Source organism: Salvia splendens, chromosome 6 (assembly GCF_004379255.2).
Source record: "Salvia splendens isolate huo1 chromosome 6, SspV2, whole genome shotgun sequence".
In the NCBI taxonomy this organism is placed as follows: Eukaryota; Viridiplantae; Streptophyta; class Magnoliopsida; order Lamiales; family Lamiaceae; genus Salvia; species Salvia splendens.
Genome location: NC_056037.1, coordinates 24,368,527 through 24,391,683, shown reverse-complemented (window position 1 = coordinate 24,391,683; position 23,157 = coordinate 24,368,527). Strand labels below are relative to the sequence as shown.

Here is a 23,157-nt window from a genome sequence, read left to right as displayed (position 1 = left end):
AGAAAAGAACCAGAGAGATGATGGATTTTGCAGAAGCTATTAGTGACTGTCAACTCTTGGACGTAGGTGCAGATGGAGTTAAATTTACGTGGGCAAGAGGGGAAGCTTTTAAAAGATTAGATAGGGTTCTGCTTGGAGAAGGTTGGGCACATCTTTTTGAATCTACTAGAATCACAAACCTTCCGAGGGTTCTCTCGGATCACAGCCCACTTCTCATAGCGTGCCGACTTCCAGGTCCAAGAGTCAGGCCGTCTTTCAGATTCCAAAACATGTGGGTGAGACATCACTTGTTATTACAAGAAGTTGAAAGAAGCTGGAAAGATAGTACAGGTACAAATGGGATGATCAATGTCCAAATCAAGTTGAGTCGGTTAAAAAGCAGTCTGAGAATTTGGAATATGGTTGTTTTTGGAAATATTTTTGTAAAGGTTAAAGAGGCAGAAAGGGAGGCTCAGGAAACTTAATTGAAATATGAGCAGAATACAATCCCATAGCTAAGAAGTGAGGCACACAGAGCAGCGGCTAATCTTAGCCTAATTTTGAAAATGGATGAGGATTTTTGGAGACAAAAGGCAGCTTTGAAATGGCTGGATGAGGGAGAAAGGAATACACGATTTTTCCAGGGATGGGTAAAACAGAAAAGGGTCAAATCAAGAATTCATGCTGTAGAAGAAGGAAAAGGGATTCTGACTGAAGAGGTGGACATCAGAAATTCGGCAGAGAAATTTTTTAGTGAGTTGTTGACTGAGGATGTGGGAACACTGATGGAACCTGACCTGGATATCCTTGCTACGCTTCCTGGTCAGGAAAACATGGAATTGTTAGAAAGAGTTCCAACAGAAGAGGAAGTAAAACAGATAGTTTTTGAGCTGAATGCAGAGAGTGCTGCTGGTCCAGATGGGTATCCAGCCAAGTTCTTATCAAAACTCCTCACAACAAGGTTGGCACCTCTTTTCCCGTTGTTAACAGTCCAACACCAGAGTGGGTTTATTAAGGGGAGACTTTTAAGTGATAATGTTCTCTTGGCAAATGAACTCTTCCATGAAATTTGGAAGGGGGTGACTTCTCCAAACATGGTCCTAAAATTGGTTATGGAAAAAGCTTACGATCGTGTTGGTTTTTTATTCTTGTAAATGGGATTCTCAGACCAAGGTATGAAACCTATTGAGAACTGCATTTCCCTGTGTTGGTTTTTTATTCTTGTAAATGGATGTCCTGCTGGTTTTTTCAAGTCTTCTCGGGGTCTTAGACAAGGTGATCCGATCTCCCCTTCTCTTTTCATTCTAGCAGTAGAATATTTATCAAGATCGTTAGATCGGCTCAGCTTGGGAAGAAGAATATGATGTACCGCACAACAAGATATATTATGGGAGTTTCACATCTAGCCTACGCATATGACATTATCATATTTTCGCAGGCACAAAGGTCTACAATCTTGAGCCTTGTGGAATGTTTGAAGCACTATATGGAGGTGTCTGGACAGAAGGTAAATGTGGGGAAGAGCTGGTTCTTCCTTGATAAGAAGCATTGTGATTGGGCTGAGGAGATCAACGAGGTTAGCGGGTTTCAGCAAGGATCATTTCCTTTTAAGTACCTTGGAGTACCTATTTTTCGAGGCAAAAAGAAGACCAGCATGTTTATGTTCATACGTGACAAGATCTCTGCAAGGATTCATAGCTGGAGTCACAGACATCTATCGTTTGGAGGTCGCTTGACTCTAATCAGAAGTGTTATGGGGGCGATTCCAGTCCACATTGTTCAGATTTTGGAACCTACTAAGGGGGCCATGCGGTTGATTGAGCAGGTGATGGCTCGATTTCTGTGGGGCTCTTGTAGTCCCTTGAAAAAAACCCATTGGATCAATTGGGAGAGAATTTGTCTTCCTACGGAGGAAGGAGGCTTGGGAATCAGGCGGCTGAGGGATTCTATTGAGGCATTTAGTGTCAAATTGTGGTGGAGATTCGGGAGCAGAGTTCTCTTTGGGCACGGTACGTGTTTCAAAAATATTGCTCAAACAACTTCCCGATGGTAGCCTACCGATCCAACAGATTTAGCCCGATTTGGAGAAGAATGTTTAAAGTTGGGAATATCTGTAGAGAGCAAACTAAATGGGTGTTAGGGGAAGGAAACATCAGTTTTTGGTATGACGTATGGGCTACAAATGTCTCATTGGCTAACATATGCAGTCCTAATGTTATACTTCAGCCTTTTTGTTTAAAAGATTTTTGGATGGGAAATCATTGGAATGAGGAGGAATTGTGGATTTTGGTAGAGGAGGTAGGATTACCAGATGAGGTTATTGGAAAAATCCTGCAAACTCCTTTTGATAGAAGGGAAAAGGATAGGGGAAGATGGAAATCAACGGGCAATGGAACTTTTGTACCTCTTCAGCCTGGGAGTTGGTGAGGAGCAGAGCAGAGAAACGCCAGGTATACGGACTCATTTGGGGAAGGTACCTCAGCCCATCAATCTCCTTTTTTCTTTGGCGTCTCATGGCAAATAGAATCCATGTGGATTTAAAACTTCAGTGGAGGGGGTATCTTTAGCTTCTAAGTGTAAGTGCTGTGAAAAGTCAGAGGTGGAATCAAGACTACACCTATTTGTGAATGGAAGTGTAGCGAGAAGGGTGTGGCAGCATTTTGCGAGATGGTTTCCCCAAGCACCGCAATTTGTTGAGGAAGGGGTGAATATTGAGCTTAGGCTAAGATGGTGGCAGAGATATCTGGGCCTTAGAGATAACTCTCATATCTGTGTCATAATTCCTTGCTTAATTATGTGGTTTATCTGGACTGAAAGAAATGAAAATATTCATCGGGAGAAAATGTTTGAGGGTGAGAATGTGATCAAGAGAGTTAACTCTCACTTGACAAATCTGGTTTTGGCAAACCTAGTAAGTCCGGATCAATGGAGAGATTGCTGTCCAAGGCTGGACGTCATGGAGGATCCGGGAAGTAAAGTTCGACGGAGGAAGGTTGGTAGAGTTAAATGGAGACCCCCAGATCCTTCTTGGATCAAATTGAATGTGGATGGCTCGTTTACACCAGCTACAAACAGGGTGGGAGGTGGGGGAGTGGTTAGGAATCATTAAGGAGAGATACTTATTGCTTTTTCCACTAACTTTCTGTGTGATTCAGGTTTGGAGGCTGAAGTCATGGCATTATTTCTGGGTGTGACTTTGGCCAAGCAAGACGGCAATCAGATATGGATAGAGATGGACGCGGAGATGGTTGTTCGATGGCTGGGGTCAGATTTGTTGGGCTCAGCCGAGATTTGTACCAGCCTGGCTAAAGTCAGATATGAACTGAGAGAAGTCAGGTGGAGAGTTTCGCACATCTTTAGGGAAGGAAATACAACAGCTGATCTTCTGGCAGAGATGGGCAGTCGGGCAGATACGAGGAATGTTTATGCAAGACGCGAAGTGCCAGCTAAAGTCAAGGTGTTATGCGGATTGGACCAACTTGGGCTCCCTAATTTTAGGTTCTGATGGTTTTTTGTTTTTTGTTTTCTTTTGTAATAGTTGCTTTCGTTGTATGTTGCTATGTGCAAGACAATCCACTTTTGGGATGGTCTTTGTTAAACTCTTCGTTTTTTGATGATATATAGGGGATGAGGGTCCTACTTAACCTTACACCATGCAGGTCTTCGATGAAAAAAAAAGCAAACCTTTTGAATTGCATTTCAATCATGGAGAAATGGGAATTGGGCGATTTACACACTTAGTCTGTGCGATTTTCACACAGTGACCTTGCTTTTTTGACTACTGATTTCCGTTTCATTCCTCCGGTTGTTGTTCCGATAGCTGACTTCTGCCTCTGTGCTTCGGTGTTTGGAGATAAGTTTCTGTTTGCCGTTTGCTATGGTTTCCTGAGCCGTTTTAGGGGTTTTTAGGATGGCTGATTCTGGTGAAATGGAGGAGGTGTTGGGTTCGGCAGTGAGGTGTGGGGATGATTTCCCAGAGAGTAAAGGCATGAAATTTTGTCTCTGAGCGGTGATTTTAAATCACCTGAGGTCAGGCGATATGAGAGGACGAAACCTCTCCGATCTATCTCGACTCGTGGTCGCCTAGTTAAATCTGGGCCGAAATCGCCATTGTTGAGAATGGCGGAGATGAGGAGGTTACAGGTGCTGGCCTCTACTTTAGAAGGTATTGAAGTTAATTATGGTTTGTTGGAGGTCTCTGGGGGAGGGGGGAATGGCTGGTGATGGGGTTTCTGGTGGGGATATTGTAGAGATGGTGAAAGATATGAGTGCTGAGGTTCAGGACGCTTTGCCTTTCCTGGGTAGTCAGTCCCGGAGGCCTGAGGAAGGATTCATCATCCAAACAGAATTGATTCTGGCTGGGAGCTCAACTGACCTTGCTCTGGATCTCATTTCAACACAACCTCTACAGGATATGGCCTTTATTGGGGAGCAAGTGATCCCAGGATGTTCTGGGAAGGATTGCCTGATGCTGGAGCCGAATCAGGTGGAGGAAATTGGAAGTGTTATGAAAACGAATGACCTTGGCCAGAGAAGAGGATCTGATGAGGAGTTTCCTGCTTTGAATATGGAAAATCTGAGATCTGCTAGGGAGAAGGAGATGAATAGGGAAGGGGGAGGGGAAGGAGGTGCAGAAGGTGGTGGAACAATCGGCCCAGGAGAATCTTGATAAGAATAAGGATGGTATGAATTCTAAGGCTAACAGCTGTGCTGTAGGGAGGAATTACAAAGCGTCCTTGGGAGATGGAGTGCACTTAGGGGGAAATACGCCAGTGAGCTTTGAACCTGAGAAGATCAGGAAGATGGGTGTGACAGGTGAAAGTTTAGGGCTTCCTTCAACCCATTTTTCAAGTGCAGAAACCTCGTTTCTGGATAAGAAACTGGGCTATGCAATAGTGGGTAAATTCTCTCACTCTATCCCCTCTTCACTACACATTCAGAGGGCATTCATGGGTATGAAATTCAGGGGAGAGTTTTCATGTAGATATACAAACGCTAAGCATGTATTAGTTCAGTTTGCCTTGATTGAGGATTAGGCTAAATTGTTAAGTGGGCCTAGTGGTATGCCGGTTTGGTTTGTTGATCGTCATCCCATGAGAGTGTTTAAGTGGTCACCAAATTTTGATCCGTTTTTTGAATCACCTATTGCGACTGTGTGGTGCAATATAATAGGTCTACCTATACACTTGTTTGAAAACTCTGCCTTGTTTGCAATTGGGGGCCTCCTTGGTGAACCTTTACACGTGGATCACGCAACAGTTACTCGGTCTAGACCGTCTTTTGCTAGGTTGTGCATTGAGATAGACATTTCCGAAACTCCGGTCCAGGAGATTATTCTTAACATACAGAGGAGGGAGATCAGGCAGACGGTTAAGTGGGACCGCATCCCTCTTTACTGACAAGAATGTAAACATGTCGGCCATTCTAGTGATGTATGCTACGTAAATGGTAAAAGGGAGAAGCCGGTGAGAAGGGAATATAAGCGTCCGTTTGATAAGAGAGCTCAACAGGAGGTGGGGGAGGAAGATGGTGTTACGGGGATGGGGGCCTCGTCTTTGAACGTGAGGTAGGAAGCTGCTGGGGGGCTGAGTTCTGGTGTTGAGAGAGGGGATGGGTTGGTAAAAGGGGTGGTGGAGGAGTAGGGTAGAGGGGGTTTTCAGCAGCAAGGGAAAAGGCATGGGAAGCAAGGGAATGGGGATTGGGATGTCACGGGCTTAGGGGGGGGCTCTAGGGAAAGGGGGTCAGGGGGCGGTGGTGGTTCGGCAGGAGGGGGAGGGAGTGGTGTGTCTGAAAATATGTTTTTGTTTGGGGGTTCGGCTGAGTATTCTCTTGGGTCCATGGTGTGAGGAATCCCCTTTGCGTGCTTCTGAAAATAGATTTCCAGTACTGAGTTCACTCTCCCTGGACTCGAATGAGAACTCTTTGGGGTCCTTAGCCAGAGACTTTATGTCTTAGCCCCATTATTTAAAGATGTTGCAAAATGGGGACTTCGATCCCGAGGTGTATGAAGATGAGAAAGAATGGGACGATGAGGAAGATATGGAAAATGAATCCAAGCTGCAGCATGATCAAATGGTGGAGAAAAGGAGGGCTGCCTTGGATTTGGTAAAGATTGTGGAGAAAAATGTCTCGAAAAAGGGAAGGCTTAGTGATGGGGCTTGTGCGGCTAAGATTTCTCATGTCACTTAATATTCTTATTTGGAATGTCCGGGGTGTTGCTAATGTAAATACCCAGAGCATCATCAAGAGATTGGTGAAAGATAACAGAATATCAGTTTTAGCAATCATTGAGCCTCTAATCAAACCTAAGCCTGACTTTTTTAGTAAGGTCTTTGGTTTGGAGTTTAAGGGTTCTAATAGTAATGGGCAGATTTGGGTGTTTGTAGCGGAGGGCATTGAGGTGGATGGGTGGGACGATTCAGAACAAGTCTTTCATGGTCGGTATGTTTCTCCAACATTACCTGCTCTCTTCTTCAGCTCGGTGGCCTATGGTAAGTGTTCTGTGGAAGGAAGGATGGGAATGTGAAATAAGCTCCAGGAACTTGCAGCAAATTTAGATGGTTTTCTGTGGTTGGTGGGAGGAGATTTCAATATCTTTGTATCCGAGGAGGAGAGACAGGGAAGTGTGAGGAGGCAGGGAAGGAGAACTAGAGAAATGATGGACTTTGCAGAGACTATCAGTGACTGTCAGCTCTTAGATGTGGGTGCAGATGGACCTAAAGTTACATGGGCAAGAGGGGACACCTTTGAGAGGCTAGATAGAGTTTTCCTTCGTGAAGGCTGGGCGAATATTTTTGAGTCGACTAGAGAACAAATCTCCCCATAATTCTATCTGATCATTGCCCTCTCTTGGTATTATGCCGAGTTTCGGGACCTTGGGCAAAGCCATCCTTTCAGTTTCAAAATATGTGGGTCATCACTTGTTTCTTAAGGAAGTTGAAAGGTGTTGGTGGGAGGAAACGGGTATTAGTGGCATGATTAATGTGCAAATCAAACTGAGCCGGCTTAAGCGAAGTTTGAGAGTCTAGAATCGCGTGGTGTTTGGCAACATTTTTGAGAGGTTAAGAAAAGCTGAAATGGAGGCCAAGGAAGCATTAGAAAGATATGAACAGAATCCTACTCCAGCTCTACGATTAGAAATGAATAGAACTGCGGCAAAATTTCTTTCAAGACTAAAAATGGAAGAGGACTGAGGAGGACTTTTGGCGTCAGAAGGCGGCTCTAAATGGGTGGCTGAGGGGATAATGAACACAAAATTCTTCCAAGGCTAGGTGAAACAGAGAAGGATCAAATCGAGAATCCTTGTGATTGAGGATGGGGAACAGATTCTTACAGAAGATGCGGACATTCGAAACTCAACAGAAAACTTCTTTAAGAAACTGCTGCCTGATGATGTGGGGCCACTGGGAGAACCAGACCTGGAGATTCCCTCATCCCTGCCCCTCACGTGAACATGGATCTATTGGAGAAGGCCCCTTCGGCAGAGGAAGTAAGACAGATCGTGTTTAGTATTAATGCAGAAAGTGTTGCAGGTCCGGATGGGTATTTTTCTCTTTTTAATTAGTAAGATGAGTTCTTCATAATTAATTTCTTAATCAATGTACGTTAGCATTGAGCATACGGTATTGAATATGCACTACTTTGACTTACCAAAAGGTGCGGGTTTTTCGCAACCCAAGAATCCTGGTATATTGGGTAGTGGTGATTAATATCTAGCTGTTCTAGGATTGCTATTATGTTGAATCGTGTGCGAGGTGAGTCTCGTTTGATAACACCCACAAGAGGAGCTCGAAACAAGGTCTTATTATTCGAAAACTAGCTAGTTGGAGTTTGATTACTCTATCAATAATAAATAAGTGTTTCTTGCTAAGTCCACTCTTGTAGTTAATAATATGTTAATTAATTACGTTCATAGCATACATTAATTAATTAATGGACGTTTCTATCTTAAGCATGGGAAATGAACGAAAAACAAATGGAAACTCGGAATACTTGTAATTTCGGATTTGGATGGGCAATGCAATATTACTTCTGTAGTGGCTGCTCGTAAAATTCCAATATAAGCTTATATTAAATTGTGGGTTCACTTTAATTAGTAAGAAGCTAATTGGGGGAGGCTGTACCCAAATTATTCCATAGATCCCTTACTGGGCCCAATATATTACTTAATATAAATACGAGAATAAAGGAGACAGAAAAGAGACTTAATTATTAACATAATTTTCGTCCCCCTCTCTTTCCGGAAGAGGGACTATTTTCAGCTCTCTCCGTGGGCAGTTTCCGTCTTCTTTATTCAAGTCCTAGTATTCTGGTGAGATCAGCCCACACTGATAACTTATTATATTTGGGTTTACTTGGCCAACAAGCAAACCTTTTGAATCGAAATCACCAACACACATACATTTTGTGATGCCTGTAATGTATTGTCATAAAAAACAAGATCATTTTGGTCAACAAAGCATAATAATCATTGCTGTCCCGTGAGAGTAAATTTTAAGCATAACTAATTATATTTGGGTTTACTTGGCCAACAAGCAAACCTTTTGAATCGAAATCGTCAACACATATACATTTTGTGATGTCTGTAATGTATTGTCATAAAATACAAGATCATTTTGGTCAATACAGCATAATAATCATCGTTTTCCCGTGGGAGTTAAACCTATTGAATCGAAATCGCCAACACATAGACATTATGTGATGTCTGTAATGTATTGTCATAAAAAACAAGATCAATTTGGTAAATAAAGCATAATAATTATTGTTGTTCCGTGGGAGTTAATTTATAGCATAACTCATTATATTTGGGTTTATTTGGCCAACAATCAAATCTTTTGAATCAAAATCGGCAGCCCACATACATTTAGTGATGTCTGTAATGTATTGTCATAAAATACAAGATCATTTTGGTCAATAGAGCATAATCATCATTGTTGTGCCGTGTCATTATATTTGGGTTTACATGGAGAACAAGCAAACCTTTTGAATCGAAATCGCCAACACATATACATTTTGTGATGTCTGTAATGTATTGTCTTAAAAAACAAGTTCATTTTGGTCAATAGAGCATAATAATCATTGTTGTTTCGTGGGAGGTAATTTATAGCATAACTCGTTATATTTGGGTTTACTTGGCCAACAATTAAACCTTTTGAAATGAAATCGCCAACACACATACATTATGTGACGTCTGTAATGTATTGTCATAAGAAACAAGATCATTTGGGTCAATAGAGCATAATAATCATGGTTGTTATGTGGGAGTTAATTTATAGCATAACTCATTATATATGTGTTACTTGGCCAACAAGTATACTTTTTGAATCGATATCACCAACACACAAACATTTTGTGATGTCTATAATGTATTGTCATAAAAAAGAAGATCATTTTGATAAATAGAACATAATAATCATTGTTGACCGTGGGAGTTAATTTAAAGCACAACTCATTATATTTCGGTTACTTGGGCAACAATCAAACCTTCTGAATCGAAATCGTCATCACACATACATTTTGTGATGTCTGTAATGTATTGTCATAAAAAACAAGATCATTTTGGTAAATAGAGCATAATAATCCTTGTTGTTCCAGAGCCTTTGTCCCAGCGGCAATGAGCTTAAACATTATTGTAAGAGGTCCCGAGTTCGAGCCCTCATGACATCATTTGTAATTTCCTCCTTTATTTAGGAGTTTACTTTTTTTTAAAAAAAAAAGCAAACCTTTTGAATTGAAATTGCCAACATACATAGTCCAGAGCCTTTGTCCTAGCGGCAACGAGCTTATATATTATTGTATGAGGTGCCAAGTTCGAGTCCTCTTGACATTAGTTGTAATTTCCTCCTTGCTATAAGAGTTTATTGTAATTTCCTCCTTCATATAGGATATATGAAGTTAATTTTTTTTAAAACAAGATCATTTTGGTCAATAGAGCATGACAATCATTGTTTCCCCGTGGGAGTAAATTTTAATCATAACTCATTATATTTGGATTTACGTGGCCAACAAGCAAACCTTTTGAATCGAAATTGCCAACACACATACATTTTGTGATGTCTATAATGTATTGTCATAAAATACAAGATCATTTTGGTCAATGGAGCATAATAATCATTGTTGTGTTGTGGGAGTAAATTTTAACATAACTCATTATATTTTGGTTTACTTGGCCAAGAAGCAAACCTTTTGTAGTACCCCAAATTTTTGTGACTTATTTTGTTTTAATGGGGATGTTGATTAGAAAAAAATTCATTTACGGAATTTGTTCTCTATGTGATTGAGTTAACGGTGTGAAATTAGTTGTTGTGAATTATGTGGAATAATGTGATTTATTTTCCAATGTGTGAATTAAATTAAATGGGATCATGCATATTTGTTCTAGCCATTTTATTGAAATTTTCGGCCTTCCTATTTATTGGAAATAATATTTTCTCTCTTGGATTTAATTAATTGTTTTGGGATATTTATCTAAATTAAATCCAAACCAAATTATCCCTAAATTATTCTACATGATTTTCGACCTTTGCCCCATTCCATGAAATTTTTGAAATCCCCTTATTATTTTATGAGAGGAATTATTTTATAGATTTAATTAGTACCTTATTTATTTCCTTCCTTGAATTAAAATCCAATTAAATCTCTCCATATCCTATTTTAATTAGGATTTGACTCTTTCCTTCTTTGAGACCTTATTATTTTCGACCCCTCCTTTTTTAAAGGAATTAATAGTTTGTTCATATTTTGTGGGATCCCTCTTAACCAAATAAATATCAAATCAATTCCTATGCCTAATTCATTGGGTATTTGAATATTTTTCTTTTATTTCTCCCCATATTACACGCCCCCTCCCTCCCTTCCTACTTGGAGATTTTTGATTTGTCTTGTTACCTTATTTATGGGATACTCAATATCTTTTTACCTATTTTTTGAGTATATTTCTCTCCAAGTAAATACCAAATCAATTTCTATGCTAATTAAATAACCAAATTTTCAAAAATCCATCCCCCTCACTAAAGGCCTATTTTTATTAATTGTGGAACTTATTCATTGACTTCTATTTTATTCTCCCATAATTTTAATTGTTTTATTTAAGTGTGGGATTAATCCTAGAATATAAAAATGAAAACCCTAACCCTAGCCCCCATTTCACACGCCTCCCTCCCTCTCCCTCTTCTCCCACACGCCTCTTCTCCCTCTCACTCAATCCTTCACAAATTCTTCGTTCTTGCTTTGTTTTGGAGTTGCAAACTCAAGATCCATCGAAGAATCAACCAATTGGCATTCCTACCGTTTGTTTCAAGATAAAGGTATAATTTTTGATCCACCTTTCACCTTCTTGCCATTGAATCCATGATTCTTGAACCCCTCATGCATATAGTGAGTAGAGAATCTTAAATCTAAGAATTTATTGGTTGGGAAGGATGGTTGCACATGGATGGTTGTGTGTGTGTGCGTGTATGTACGTGTGTGTGAGTGTATGGATGAATCATTGTGAATGTTATGTGCGAATAGGAAAACATGGTTGTAATCTTGTTTTTGAAACATGACTATGTGTTGGAAGCATGAATATGTATGTGTGAATGTATGATAGACAAACTAGGGTTTGAGAATGTTGAGCATGAAAACTGTTGTGTTCGGATAGTAGGTCCTGACGAGTTTTTGACCAATCAAACGATCTTATTTCGACATGAATTTTTAACTGTATGAAGTTTCAGATGTCTTATGTGTTGTGTCAAAATTTTAGCTTCAATTGAGGACGGACGAATATATAACGAATTTTTTTCAATTTAACTGCACTGTCCTGCCTGAAATTGTGTTTCATCTAGTGAGTTTCATTTTTGTTTTGACCGATTAAAAGATATGATTTTGGTGTGGAATTTTAACTGGACAAACCTTTTTGTGTCTACTGTGTGGTGACCAAAGTTTAGCTTCATATGAGATCCGATGGAATTTTAATGATTTTTACAAAAATACTGCGCTGTTCTGCCAGATTCTGGTTTTAATGAAATAAGCTTTGCTGACAAGCTTTGAATGCATTACATGATACATGTGTGAGAATTTTAACTGGACAAACCTTTATGTGTCTACTGTGTGGTGACCAAAGTTTAGCTTCATATGAGATCGGATGGAATTTTAATGATTTTTACAAAAATACTTCGCTGTTCTGCCAGATTCTGGTTTTGTTGAAATAAGCTTTGTTGACAATCTTTGAATGCATTACATGATACATGTGTGAATAAGGAGCGTATCCTATTATGTGGTTATGTGTTGCACGTTGATGTATGCTATAGTGTTTGTTTCGTTTATGTTGGTGAACGTTTGGGATGTGCAATATAAGAAAATGATGAAAGGAACGATAGGGCATGCATGATAAATGTGTTGATGGAAAAACTGATTGTGTTATGGTGTTGACAAGGGTTGTTGTGCATACGTGGGTGCAAAGAGCAAGGGTGTTGTGAATTGTGTTGTATAAGCAAGCGAGGTGGGCTTTCTTTTACTAAACTCTTTTACCCTTTCAAAAGTATGATACGGTGTTATAAGGGTGGTTTAAAGTGTTGTCATGCCATGATTGTTTTGATGTTGAGATTGTTGCCTGATGCCTAGTTCACTTGAGCTTGCTCCGTTAGGCTATAGGGCTGTGTTAAATGAATTCGGGTCTGAGTAGAGCCGCAAACCCTATCAGGCTGTGTACACTGGTGGGATCGTGAGCCGTCCTTGCTAGTCGGCCGGTCAAGTAGGCGAATAGTGTTGCCACATTTTCGTCGCACTATGGTATGAGGATGTGAATGATTGATTGTTGAGAAAGTGGGGAGATTGTTTTGTCTGGCCAGACTATGAAACTGTTTTTGTGATACTCGATGATATTTCTCTTCTAAATGTAAAACTCGAGTTCACTATGGTATGGATGACATAACTTTTATCAAATGTTTTTGGCATGAGCCTATTGAGTATAATTAGTACTCAGCCCTACATATGTTTTTCCTATGTGCAGGTTGAGCGATGATGTTGCGGCGGATGTTAAGTCAAGCCTGAAGATTTCCCGGTTGGGTCGTGTCTTCATACATGGGCGTCATCCAATGACTCTCTCTAGATACTTGATTTCCGTTGCCTTGTTTGAAATTGCTTTCTTTCTAAAAGTCTTCTGTTTTTTTTCCATACTATGTTATGACATTAATTATCTTGAGACATTAATCCGCTGCTAAACCATGCAATACATTAAAATATTTTCTCTTGAAGTTTAGTCGAGCTTTGTGTTAAATGTCGTCTTTTATTGTTCCCCTTTTATTCCCCGCTTCTTAGTCCCTTCCCTAGAAGCGATTTCCCCATCTTTACTATCCTTAGTCAGGGCGGTCGTGACACCTTTTGAATCGAAATTGCCAACACACATACATTTTGTGATGTCTATAATGTATTGTCATAAAAAACAAGATCATTTTGGTCAATAGAGCATTATAATAATTGTTGTCTCGTGGGAGAAAATTTTAAGCATAAGTCATTATATTTGGGTTTACTTAGCCAACAAGAAAACCTTTTGAATCAGTAAGAGCTGTTTCTACTTGGATAAAAAACATATTGCTTGGGCAAGAGAAGTGACGGAGGTTAGCGGGTTCCAACAGGGGAGACTTCATTTCTTTTACCTCGGAGCTCCAATCTTTAAGGGTTGGAAAAAAACAAGTCTTTTCTGGGATTGTTCCGAGAAAAAATCTAGGCCAGAGTACATAGTTGGAGTCACAGGCATTTGTCATTTGGGGGTCGGCTAACTCTGATAAAGAGCGTCCTGGGAGCTCTTCCAATACATATTTTTCAAGTGCTTGAGCCTACAAAGGGGGTGATGAGACAGATTGAGCAAGTGATGGCTCGGTTCTTGTGGGGTTCTTGTAATACTTCAAAAAAGACACAATGGATTAAGTGGCAGGGAGTGTGTTTGCCCTCAGATGAAGGGGGTTTGGGCATTCGAAGCTTGGCGGATACTGTGGAGGCTTTTAGCATAAAGATGTGGTGGCGGTTTAGAGGACAGGGATCTCTGTAGGCTCGTTATATGATGCAGAAGTATTGTTCAATTTCTTTTCATTTGGTGATTTATAGATCTAACCGATTTAGCCCGATGTGGAGGAGATTGTTCAAGGTTGGGGAATTATGCAGGGAGCATGTCAGGTGGGTGGTGGGGGATGGAAACATTAACTTTTGGTATGATTCCTGGGTGAAAGAATACCCGCTAGCAAGCAGGTACAACTCCAGGCCGTTGCTTCCTTCTTTGAAAGTCAGTGATTTGTGGACGGGGAAACAGTGGAATGAAATGGAACTCTGGAGGATGATGGAGGAAGAGGGGCTGCCGGAGGATGTTGTTGTGCAGATTTTGCAAATTCCTTTTGATAGGAGGGTTAGGGATAGGGGTAGATGGAAATTAACTGGAAATGGGGAGTTTTCTGTAGCCTCAGCTTGGGAATTGGTGAGAAGTAAAGCTGGGAAGAGGCTCATCTTTGTAATGATTTGGGGTAAAGGTATTAGACTTTCTACCTCCATATTCCTATGGCGCCTTCTTGCCAACAGAATTCCTATGGACACTAAGTTGCAATGGAGGGGAGTTTCCTTGGCATCCATGTGTAGATGTTGTCAAAAACCCCAGGTGGAATCGAGGATGCATTTATTTGTAAATGGGGAGGCAGCTAGGAGAATTTGGCAGCATTTCTCGAGATGGTTCCCCCAAGCTTCGGAGTTTGGGGAGGTCGGTGAGAATCTGGAACTACGGTTTAGGTGGTGGCAAAGACATCTGAATGTACGTTCAGGTCAGCATATTAGTACCATTATTCCTTGCCTCATTTTGTGGTTTATCTGGACAGAAAGAAATGAAAGTGTGCATAGGGAGAAGGTGTTTGAGGTTGGGAATGTGATAAAGAAAGTAAATACTCAGTTGAGATACTTGGTCTTGGCAAAGTTGATAGGCCCAGATCAGTGAAGGGGCTGCTGCACACAATTGGATGTGATGGTTGGTGTGATGAGTGTGGGACGGAGGGGGAGAGTTGAGAGGGTGCAGTGGCGGCAGCCAGATATGGGTTGGGTGAAAATCAATGTGGATGGTGCTTTTTCGCCTAATACACATAGGGCCGGTGGGGGGGGGGGTGTGGTAAGAGATTGTGAGGGAGAGATACTTTCTGCATTTGCTGCAGGTTTTGAAGTAAGATCAGGTTTGGGAGCTGAGGTGGCAGCTGTTTTGGTTGGCGTGACCCTGGCAAAGCAATATGGCAGGAACATTTGGATTGAATCTGATGCGGAATCAGTGGTTCGATGGCTTGACACGGGTCAGCTGGCGTCGGAGGTATGTGTTGAGTTGGCCAAAGTTGGGAGAGAGCTGGAGGGAAGTAACTGGAAAATCTCCCATATTTTTAGAGAATGAAACAAGGCTGCAGATTTCCTTGCAGGTATAAATTTACAGGCAGGCTCGAGACTGATGTATACAAGGGATTCTGTTCCTTCTCGAGTAAAAGTGTTATGCAGGCTAGATCAGATGGGATGGCTGAATTTCCGGTTCTGAGGTTCGTTGATGTTGCAGGGGTTCTAATATCTTGCAGGGAGGTTGGTGAAGGAGGCACAGTGTTGGTCCGGGGGTGGCGCTGGGGACTGAGGTGCTGGAAAGCTGGTGCTGGCTCGGTGATTGGAACGATGCAATGGAGCAGATGGTTTTTTGTTAGTTTAGTGTTGATGGTCTTTTAGTTCAATTTCCTTTTGTAATGGTTTTGTTGGTTGTGGCTTTTGCATGATCGTCCACTTTTGGGATGGTTGTTGTTTAAACTCTTCGTTTTGATGATATAAAGGGGATGAGGGTCCTACTCAACCCTCCACCGTGAAGGTGTTCAATAAAAAAAAAAGAAAACCTTTTGAATCAAAATTCAAATCCAATACGGCGATTTCACCTTCAGCGTGTGCAATTTTCACACACTGATTGAATCCGCGTCTGTTTTCATTTATGTTTCACTGTTCATTCTGATTTCACTGTTCATGCGTTTACTGTTCACGTGATTTTTGTTCCTTTGATTTCGTTTGAGCTCTGATTTGGTGCTGTTTTTTTTTTCTGATTCGTTTGAGCTCTGATTTTTCTGGTGTTGGCGGTTTGAGGGTGGGCTTGTGATTGCGAGGTATGGAGAATCAACAGGTGGGGGATTCGCAGGAGGGGGTGGTGTCTGGGGACCCTCTCCCGGAGATTGAGGGGCAAGTTATTTTGCCTGAGGTCAGGCGGTCGGAGAGGATGGAGAAAGGAAATACGACACCTAGTAGTGACGTGAAGTCGATTGAGGTCAGGAGATCGGAGAGAACGAAGCTGCCCCGGGTTATCTCCACTCGCGGTCGCACCAATTGTCCAAGACCGAAATCGCCTTTGATGAGAATGGCGGAGATGAGGAGAAGGGGATTGAAGAGTAAGGCGCTGCGACATTCAGGATCGAAGGGTTTCAATGATTCGGATATGGTTTTGTTCTCTGGAAAAAAGAAGGCAGGGGGGAGGAAGTTGCAGGTGATGGAATCGATCTTTGAAGGTAAGGAGGGGTTGATGGAGGTTGCTGGGTGTGGGGAGGGGATGGCTGGGGTTGGGGCTTTGGAGGGGGTGGGGATGAGATGGAGAGGGATTCTGGCTTGGCTCAGTGGGTTTTGCAGGTGTTGAGCAGCCCAGTTTGTTATCTCAGTGAGGGATCCAACATAGGGAAGGAACCGATCCCAGTGGGGTCCTCGGCTGATTTAGCGTTGGATCTCATTGAATCTCAGCCTCTGCAGGACATGGTCTTTATTGGGGAGCAAGTGGTTCAGAAAGCTGAAAGATGATTTGGGAAATGACTCGGGGGTAAATGCTTCGGTGCATGACAGTGATGCTGAGTTCCCTGTGCTAAGTGTAGAAAACCTGAGATTGGCCAAGGAAAAAGAAAAGTTTAGGGGAGGTGAAGGAATGGAAGTGCCGAAAGTAGTTGAACAACCTAACAGAGATAAGAAAGGCAAGGCAGATGGGAATTTTAAGAACAACCACTGGGCTGGGGGAAGGAACTATAAAGCCTCTTTGGCAGAGGGGGGTGATGGCAGAAAGAAATAAGCCGGTGAGTTTTGAGCCTGATAAGATAATGAAGATAGGTATGTTGAGTGAGAGTTGTGGGCTCCCTTCGATCCATTTTTCGAGTGCAGAAACTGCTTTTTTGGCTGAGAAACTGGGACACGCTATAGTGGGTAAATTTTCGCATTCAATTCCCTCTTCTTTGCACATTCAAAAAGCTCTCATGGGTATGAAATTCAGGGGAGAGTTTTCTTGGAAATATATAAATGCTAAGCATGTTTTAGTCCAATTTGCTTTGATTGAAGATTATGCCAAGTTGCTAAGCGGACCTAATGGTATGCCGGTTTGGTTCGTTTATTGTCATTCCATGAGAGTATTCAAGTGGTCTACAGATTTTGATCATTTTTTTGAGTCCCCTATTGCGGCCGTGTGGTGCAACTTATATGCCTTCCCCTACAACTGTTTGAGAAATCTGCCTTATTTGCCATTGGGGGTCTTCTGGGTGAACCATTACAGGTGGACCATGCAACAGTTTCTCGTTCTAGACTGTCTTTCGCTAGACTATGCATCGAGATAGATATTTCTAAAACTCCGGCACAAGAGATCATGATAAACTTTCAAGGCAGGGAAATTAGGCAGACGGTAAAATGAGATCGCATTCCACTTTATTGCCACGAATGTAAGCATGTTGGGCATTCTAGTGAGGTATGCTATGCAAATGGTCAGAGGGAAAAGCCGGTGAGGAGGGTTTACAAGAGGGCGTTTGAAAGGGAAGCTCGGCAGGAGGTTGGGGAGGAAGGTGCTGCTCCGGAGAATGGGTCTTTGGTTGCTTCTGTGAAGCAGGAGGTGAGTTCTAGTGCTGGGGAAGGGGTTGAGGTGAAGGAAGGTGGGGTGGAGGATCTGGATAATGAGGGTTTTCTTCAGCAAGGGAGGAGGCGTGGGAAGCAGGGGAAGAGGAAGGGAGGGTGGGGAGTCTCGGGCTTGAAGGGGGGGAACCCTGGGGAAGGGGTTCAGCGGAGTAGTCTCGGGGATGGAGGGGATGGAGGGGGAGGTAGTAGGAGTGGGGCAGTTGTGTCTGGAATTTCGGCTTTTTCTCCTTGGCCTGGTAGTTATGAAGGGGGGCGAGACAATGTAAGGGATCAGGCTGGAGGAGTGATGGTTAGGACAGAACGAGGAGGACCTGGGGAAAGCCCCCTTGCTTCTGAGAATAGATTCTCGGTGTTGAATACTTTATCCTTAGAATCAGAGGACATCTCTTTTGGTCATCGTGCAAGGGAAGCTAAGTCTAAGATACAACACTTAAAGATGCTTCCGAATGGAGATTTTGATGTTGAGGTGTATGAGTATGAGAAAGAATGGGAAGATGAGGAGGATATGGCAGATGACTCCAGATTGCAACAGGATCAAATGCTAGAAAAAAGGGGGGCCTCCTTAGACTTGGCAAATTTGCTGGAGGGAAAAGGCTCGAAGAAGGGAAGACTTCTTTATGGGGTTTCATCGGGTGAGGTTGCCTATGTCATTTAATATACTGATTTGGAATGCCCGGGGTGTGGCTAACGCAAACACTCAGAGCTTCATCAAGAAAAAGGTAAGAGATAACAGAATTTCAGTTTTAGCAATAATTGAGCCCCTGGTTAAGCCAAATCCTGATGTTTTTAGTAGGGTTTGTGGGATGAAATTTAATGGTTCTAATAAAAATGGCCAAATTTGGGTGTTCGTGACGGAAGACATTGAGGTGGATGGGTGGGATGACTCGGACCAAGTTTTTCATGGCCGGTATGCTTCTCCTTCCTTACCGGTTCCTCTCTTCATCTCGGTAGCTTATCGTAAATGCTCTAGGGAGGGGAGGATAGAGATGTGGGATAAGCTCCGAGAACTTGCTGCGAAGTTGGATGGGTCACCTTGGTTGGTGGGGGGAAATTTTAATATCTTTGTGTCTGAGGAGGAAAGACAGGGAAGTGTGAGGAGACAAGGTAGGAAAATCAGAGAAATGAGGACTTTGCAGAAACTATCAGTGACTGTCAACTGCTTGATGTGCGAGCGAATGGACCAAAATTCACTTGGGCAAGGGGAAATACTTTTGAGCGACTTGACAGAGTGCTACTTGGTGAAGGTTGGGCGAATTTCTTTGAGTCGACGAGAGTTACTATCCTCCCCATAATTCTCTCGGATCATTGTCCCCTTTTGGTTGCTTGTCGGTTCCCGGGTCCTCGGGTCAAGCCATCTTTTTGGTTTCAAAATATGTGGGTGCGACACCCCTTGTTCCTTAAGGAAGTTGAAAGATGTTGGAGGGAGGAAACCGGCACCTTTGGCATGGTTAACATTCAAATCAAACTGAGCCGTCTAAAGAGAAGCCTAAGAATCTGGAATCGTGTAGTTTTTGGCAACATTTTTGAGAAACTTAGAAAAGCTGAAGAGGAGTCCAAGGAAACATCGGAAAGGTATGAACAAATTCCCTCTCCAGCCCTTCCCACGGAGATGAACAAATCTATAGCTGAATTTCTTGTACGGTTGAAAATGGAGGAAGATTTTTGGCGTCAGAAGGCGGCTATTAAATGGGTGGCTGAAGGGGGGAGAAATACCAGATTGTTTCATGGTTGGGTGAAGCAGAAAAGGATCAAGGAGAGAATACATACGATTGAGGATGGAGAGGAAATTCTAACAGACGATGCGCAGATTAGAAACTCGGCAGCAAACTTTTTCAAAGAGCTGTTGACGGAAGATGTTGGGCTGTTGGGGGAACCTGACCTGGAGATTATCCCCACCCTCACCCCACACGTGAACATGGGCTTGTTCAAAGTTGATGCCGCGGCAGAGGAAATAAGGAAAATTGTGTTTAGTATCAATGCAGATAGCGCAGCAGGGCCGGATGGATATTCTGCTTTGTTTTTCCAAAGCTGCTGGGAGATAGTTGGGGCAGATGTGATTGCAACAGTACTCGATTTTCTTGCGGGCTCCCAAATCACCAGAGGAATTACAGCGACCTTGATTGTCCTCATCCCAAAAAAGAAGAATCCTACAAAATGGGCTGAGTTCAGACCCATTAGTCTGTGTAACGTGATGAATAAGATCATCTCCAAACTGCTTGCTGCAAGACTGGCTCCTCTGCTGCCGAGGCTTACTGTTCCGAATCAAAGTGGATTCATTAAAGGGAGGTTGATTAGTGACAATGTGCAGGCCAAAGAACTTTTCCATGAAATTTGGAAAGGTGTGACGTCTCCAAACATGGTGTTGAAACTGGACATGGAGAAAGCTTATGACCGTGTTCAGTGGTCTTTTTTGATTAAAATTTTAAGGAAGATGGGTTTCTCGGAGAGAGGGCTTGGTCTAATTGAGAACTGTATCTCACCTTGTTGGTTCTTGGTCCTAATTAATGGGAGTAAGGCAGGCTTTTTCAAATCATCACGAGGACTCAGACAAGGGGATCCTATTTCCCCCTCACTGTTCATTCTGGCAGCGGATTACTTGTCAAGGCTGTTAGATCGACTCATACTTGGGCGTAAGGACATGATGTATTGTACGGCAAGGTACACTTTGGGGATCTCGCACTTGGCATATGCCGATGATATTATGATTTTCTCACAGGCCAAGAGCTCTTCTATCCTACAACTATTGGAGTGCTTGAAACACTACATGGAGGTGTCTGGACAGAAAGTTAACGTGGGAAAGTTAACATCTGGCCTGGGCTAGAGAAGTGAGGGAGGTCAACTATTGGGTCGGCTAACCTTGATAAGGAGTGTCCTGGGGGCGCTTCCAATACATATCTTTCAGGTCCTAGATCCTACAAAGGGGGCGATAAAGCAGATAGAGCAAGTAATGGCTCGGTTTTTGTGGGGATCTTGCGATACATCGAGGAAGACTCATTGGATTAAGTGGCAGAGAGTTTGCCTTCCTACGGATGAGGGGGGATTGGGTATTAGAAGCTTGGCTGACTCTGTGGAGGCCTTTAGCATCAAAATGTGGTGGAGATTTAGGGTACAGGACTCACTTTAGGCACAATATATGTATCAGAAGTGCTGCTCAATTTCTTTTCCTATGGTAGCATATAGGTCTAATCGTTTCAACCCAATGTGGAGAAGGCTATTTAAGGTGGGGGATCTCTGTAGGGAGCAGGTTAGATGGGTGGTGGGAAATGGGAACATCAGCTTTTGGCATGATTCGTGGGTGTTGGACTATCCTCTTGCAAATTTGTGCAATTCCAGGCCGACTCGTCCTTCACTGAAAGGTAATGATCTGTGGGAAGGGGAGCAGTGGAACGAGAGGGATCTCTGGGTGATGGCAGAAGATGAGGGTCTGCCAGAGGAAAGTGTAGAAAATTTTTTACAAATTCCCTTTAACAAGAGGGATAGGGATAGGGGAAGATGGAAGCTAACTGCAAATGGGCAATTTACTCTTGCTTCGGCTTGGGATTTGGTGAGGAATAGAGCGGGAAAGTGGCTGATATTTGAAATGATTTGGGGTTAGGCGATTGGACTCTCAATCTCAATATTCCTCTGACGTCTTTTGTCAAATAAAATACCTTGGATATGAAGCTGCAATGGAGGGGAATCTCACTGCATCAATGTGTAGATGTTGTAAGAGTCCTCAGGTGGAATCCAGGTTACATCTCTTTATAAATGGGGAGGCAGCTAGGAGAGTGTGGCTATACTTTGCAAGATGGTTCCCTCAAGTCCCGGCATTTGAGGAGATGGGTCAGAATTTAGAACTGAGGTTTCGATGGTGGCAGAGACATTTGGGCTTTCGCTCAGATCAGCACCTCTGTAACATAATCCCTTATTTAATTCTCTGGTATATTTGGTCGGAAAGGAATGAAAGGGTGCATCAAGACAAGGCTTTAGAGGTTGAGAATATAATCAGAAAGGTGAACATGCAGTTGAGAAACTTGGTGTTGGCTAAGGTGATAACTCTAGAACAGTGGAGGGATTGCTGTCCGCGGTTGGAAGTGATAAGTGGTGCGGAGAGGGTGATACGAAGGAGGAAGGTTGGAAGGGTGCAGTGGACACCCCCTGATTTGGGATGGATAAAACTCAATGTTGATGGGTCATATCAGCTGGGATCAAGAAGAGCAGGTGGGGGGGGGTATGGTGAGGGATCATGAGGGAGAAATAGTTGTTGCTTTCTCTACAGGTTTCGAGGGAGGTTCGGCTATTGAGGCAGAAATCTTGGCAATTTTGGCAGGGGTCAGATTAGCCAAGCATCATGGAAGCAGGCTTTGGATTGAATCAGATGCTGACATGGTGGTTAAATGGTTGTCGGAAGAGCAGCTCGGCCCAGCGGAATTCTGCACAGATTTGAGGATGATCAGGAAGGAACTTCAAGGTTTGGAATGGAGAATCTCGCACATCTTCAGAGAATGCAATAAAGTTGCGGACTTTCTTGCGGGCTTGGATTTGCAAGCAGGATCAGGAAGGGCTTTCACGAAGGATTCGGTACCTCCTCGGGTTAAAGTCCTTTGCAGGCTTGATCAACAAGGTTGGCCGAACTTTCGCTTCAGAGGATTATGGAAGCTGTTGCAGGGGGCTGAGGTTTATGCAGGGGCAGACGCGGGTTTGTTGGAAAGGGAGGCGCAACGCTGACTTGGAGGAGGATGGAAAGGAATCCAACGCTGGCTTGATTTATGCAGTTGGACTGTTAGTAGATTTTGGACCAGATTTTGCAGGGGCTGGTTCTGGTCTGGAGCTCGAGGATTTTGAGGCAGGTGTACAGAGGTTGCATGACTGGTATTGATGTATGGCTTGGTTGATAGATGCTCTATTATTTTGTAATAGTTTTGAGTTTAGCTTGTTCTATTTTCAAGACCATTCACTTTTGGAATTGTCTTTATGTAAACTTTTGGTTTGATGATATATAGGGGATGAGGGACCTACTCAACCCTCCACCGTGAAGAGTGAAGTTATGTATGAAGACACAACGACACTCACAGAACAAAGATAAACAATTCATTCCTCAATTAACTTGCTCAACACCACCATACTCTCGTCACCGCTCAACCTGCACATAGGGAAAACACATGCAGGGCTGAGTACTATAAAAATACTCAGTGAACTCATGCCGAAAACATTTTCAACAAAAGTATTATTTATTATGCTACACATAAGTAACCATCAGGTTTAGCCTTAGAAAGGCCCAACGCACTAAAAATCATT

At 42.6% G+C, this 23,157-nt stretch overlaps 1 protein-coding gene across 1 annotated transcript; it reads left to right on the top strand.

Moving 5' to 3' along the window:
* The first annotated feature begins 545 nt into the window (after positions 1 to 545).
* On the top strand, positions 546 to 2,406 carry LOC121809004. Its single transcript, XM_042209553.1, has 3 exons — positions 546 to 1,112; positions 1,418 to 1,988; positions 2,222 to 2,406. The coding sequence occupies exons 1-3, from the start codon at positions 546 to 548 to the stop codon at positions 2,404 to 2,406; spliced, it is 1,323 nt and encodes a 440-aa protein (XP_042065487.1).
* The last annotated feature ends 20,751 nt before the right edge of the window (positions 2,407 to 23,157 follow it).

Coding starts and splice junctions, on each gene's coding strand:
- LOC121809004 (XM_042209553.1), top strand. CDS start 546: ATGGATGAGGATTTTTGGAGACAAAAGGCAGCTTTGAAATGGCTGGAT. Junction 1,113..1,417: donor TGGAAAAAGCTTACGATCGT/GTTGGTTTTTTA, acceptor ATATTTTCGCAG/GCACAAAGGTCTACAATCTT. Junction 1,989..2,221: donor CAGAGTTCTCTTTGGGCACG/GTACGTGTTTCA, acceptor TTTGTTTAAAAG/ATTTTTGGATGGGAAATCAT.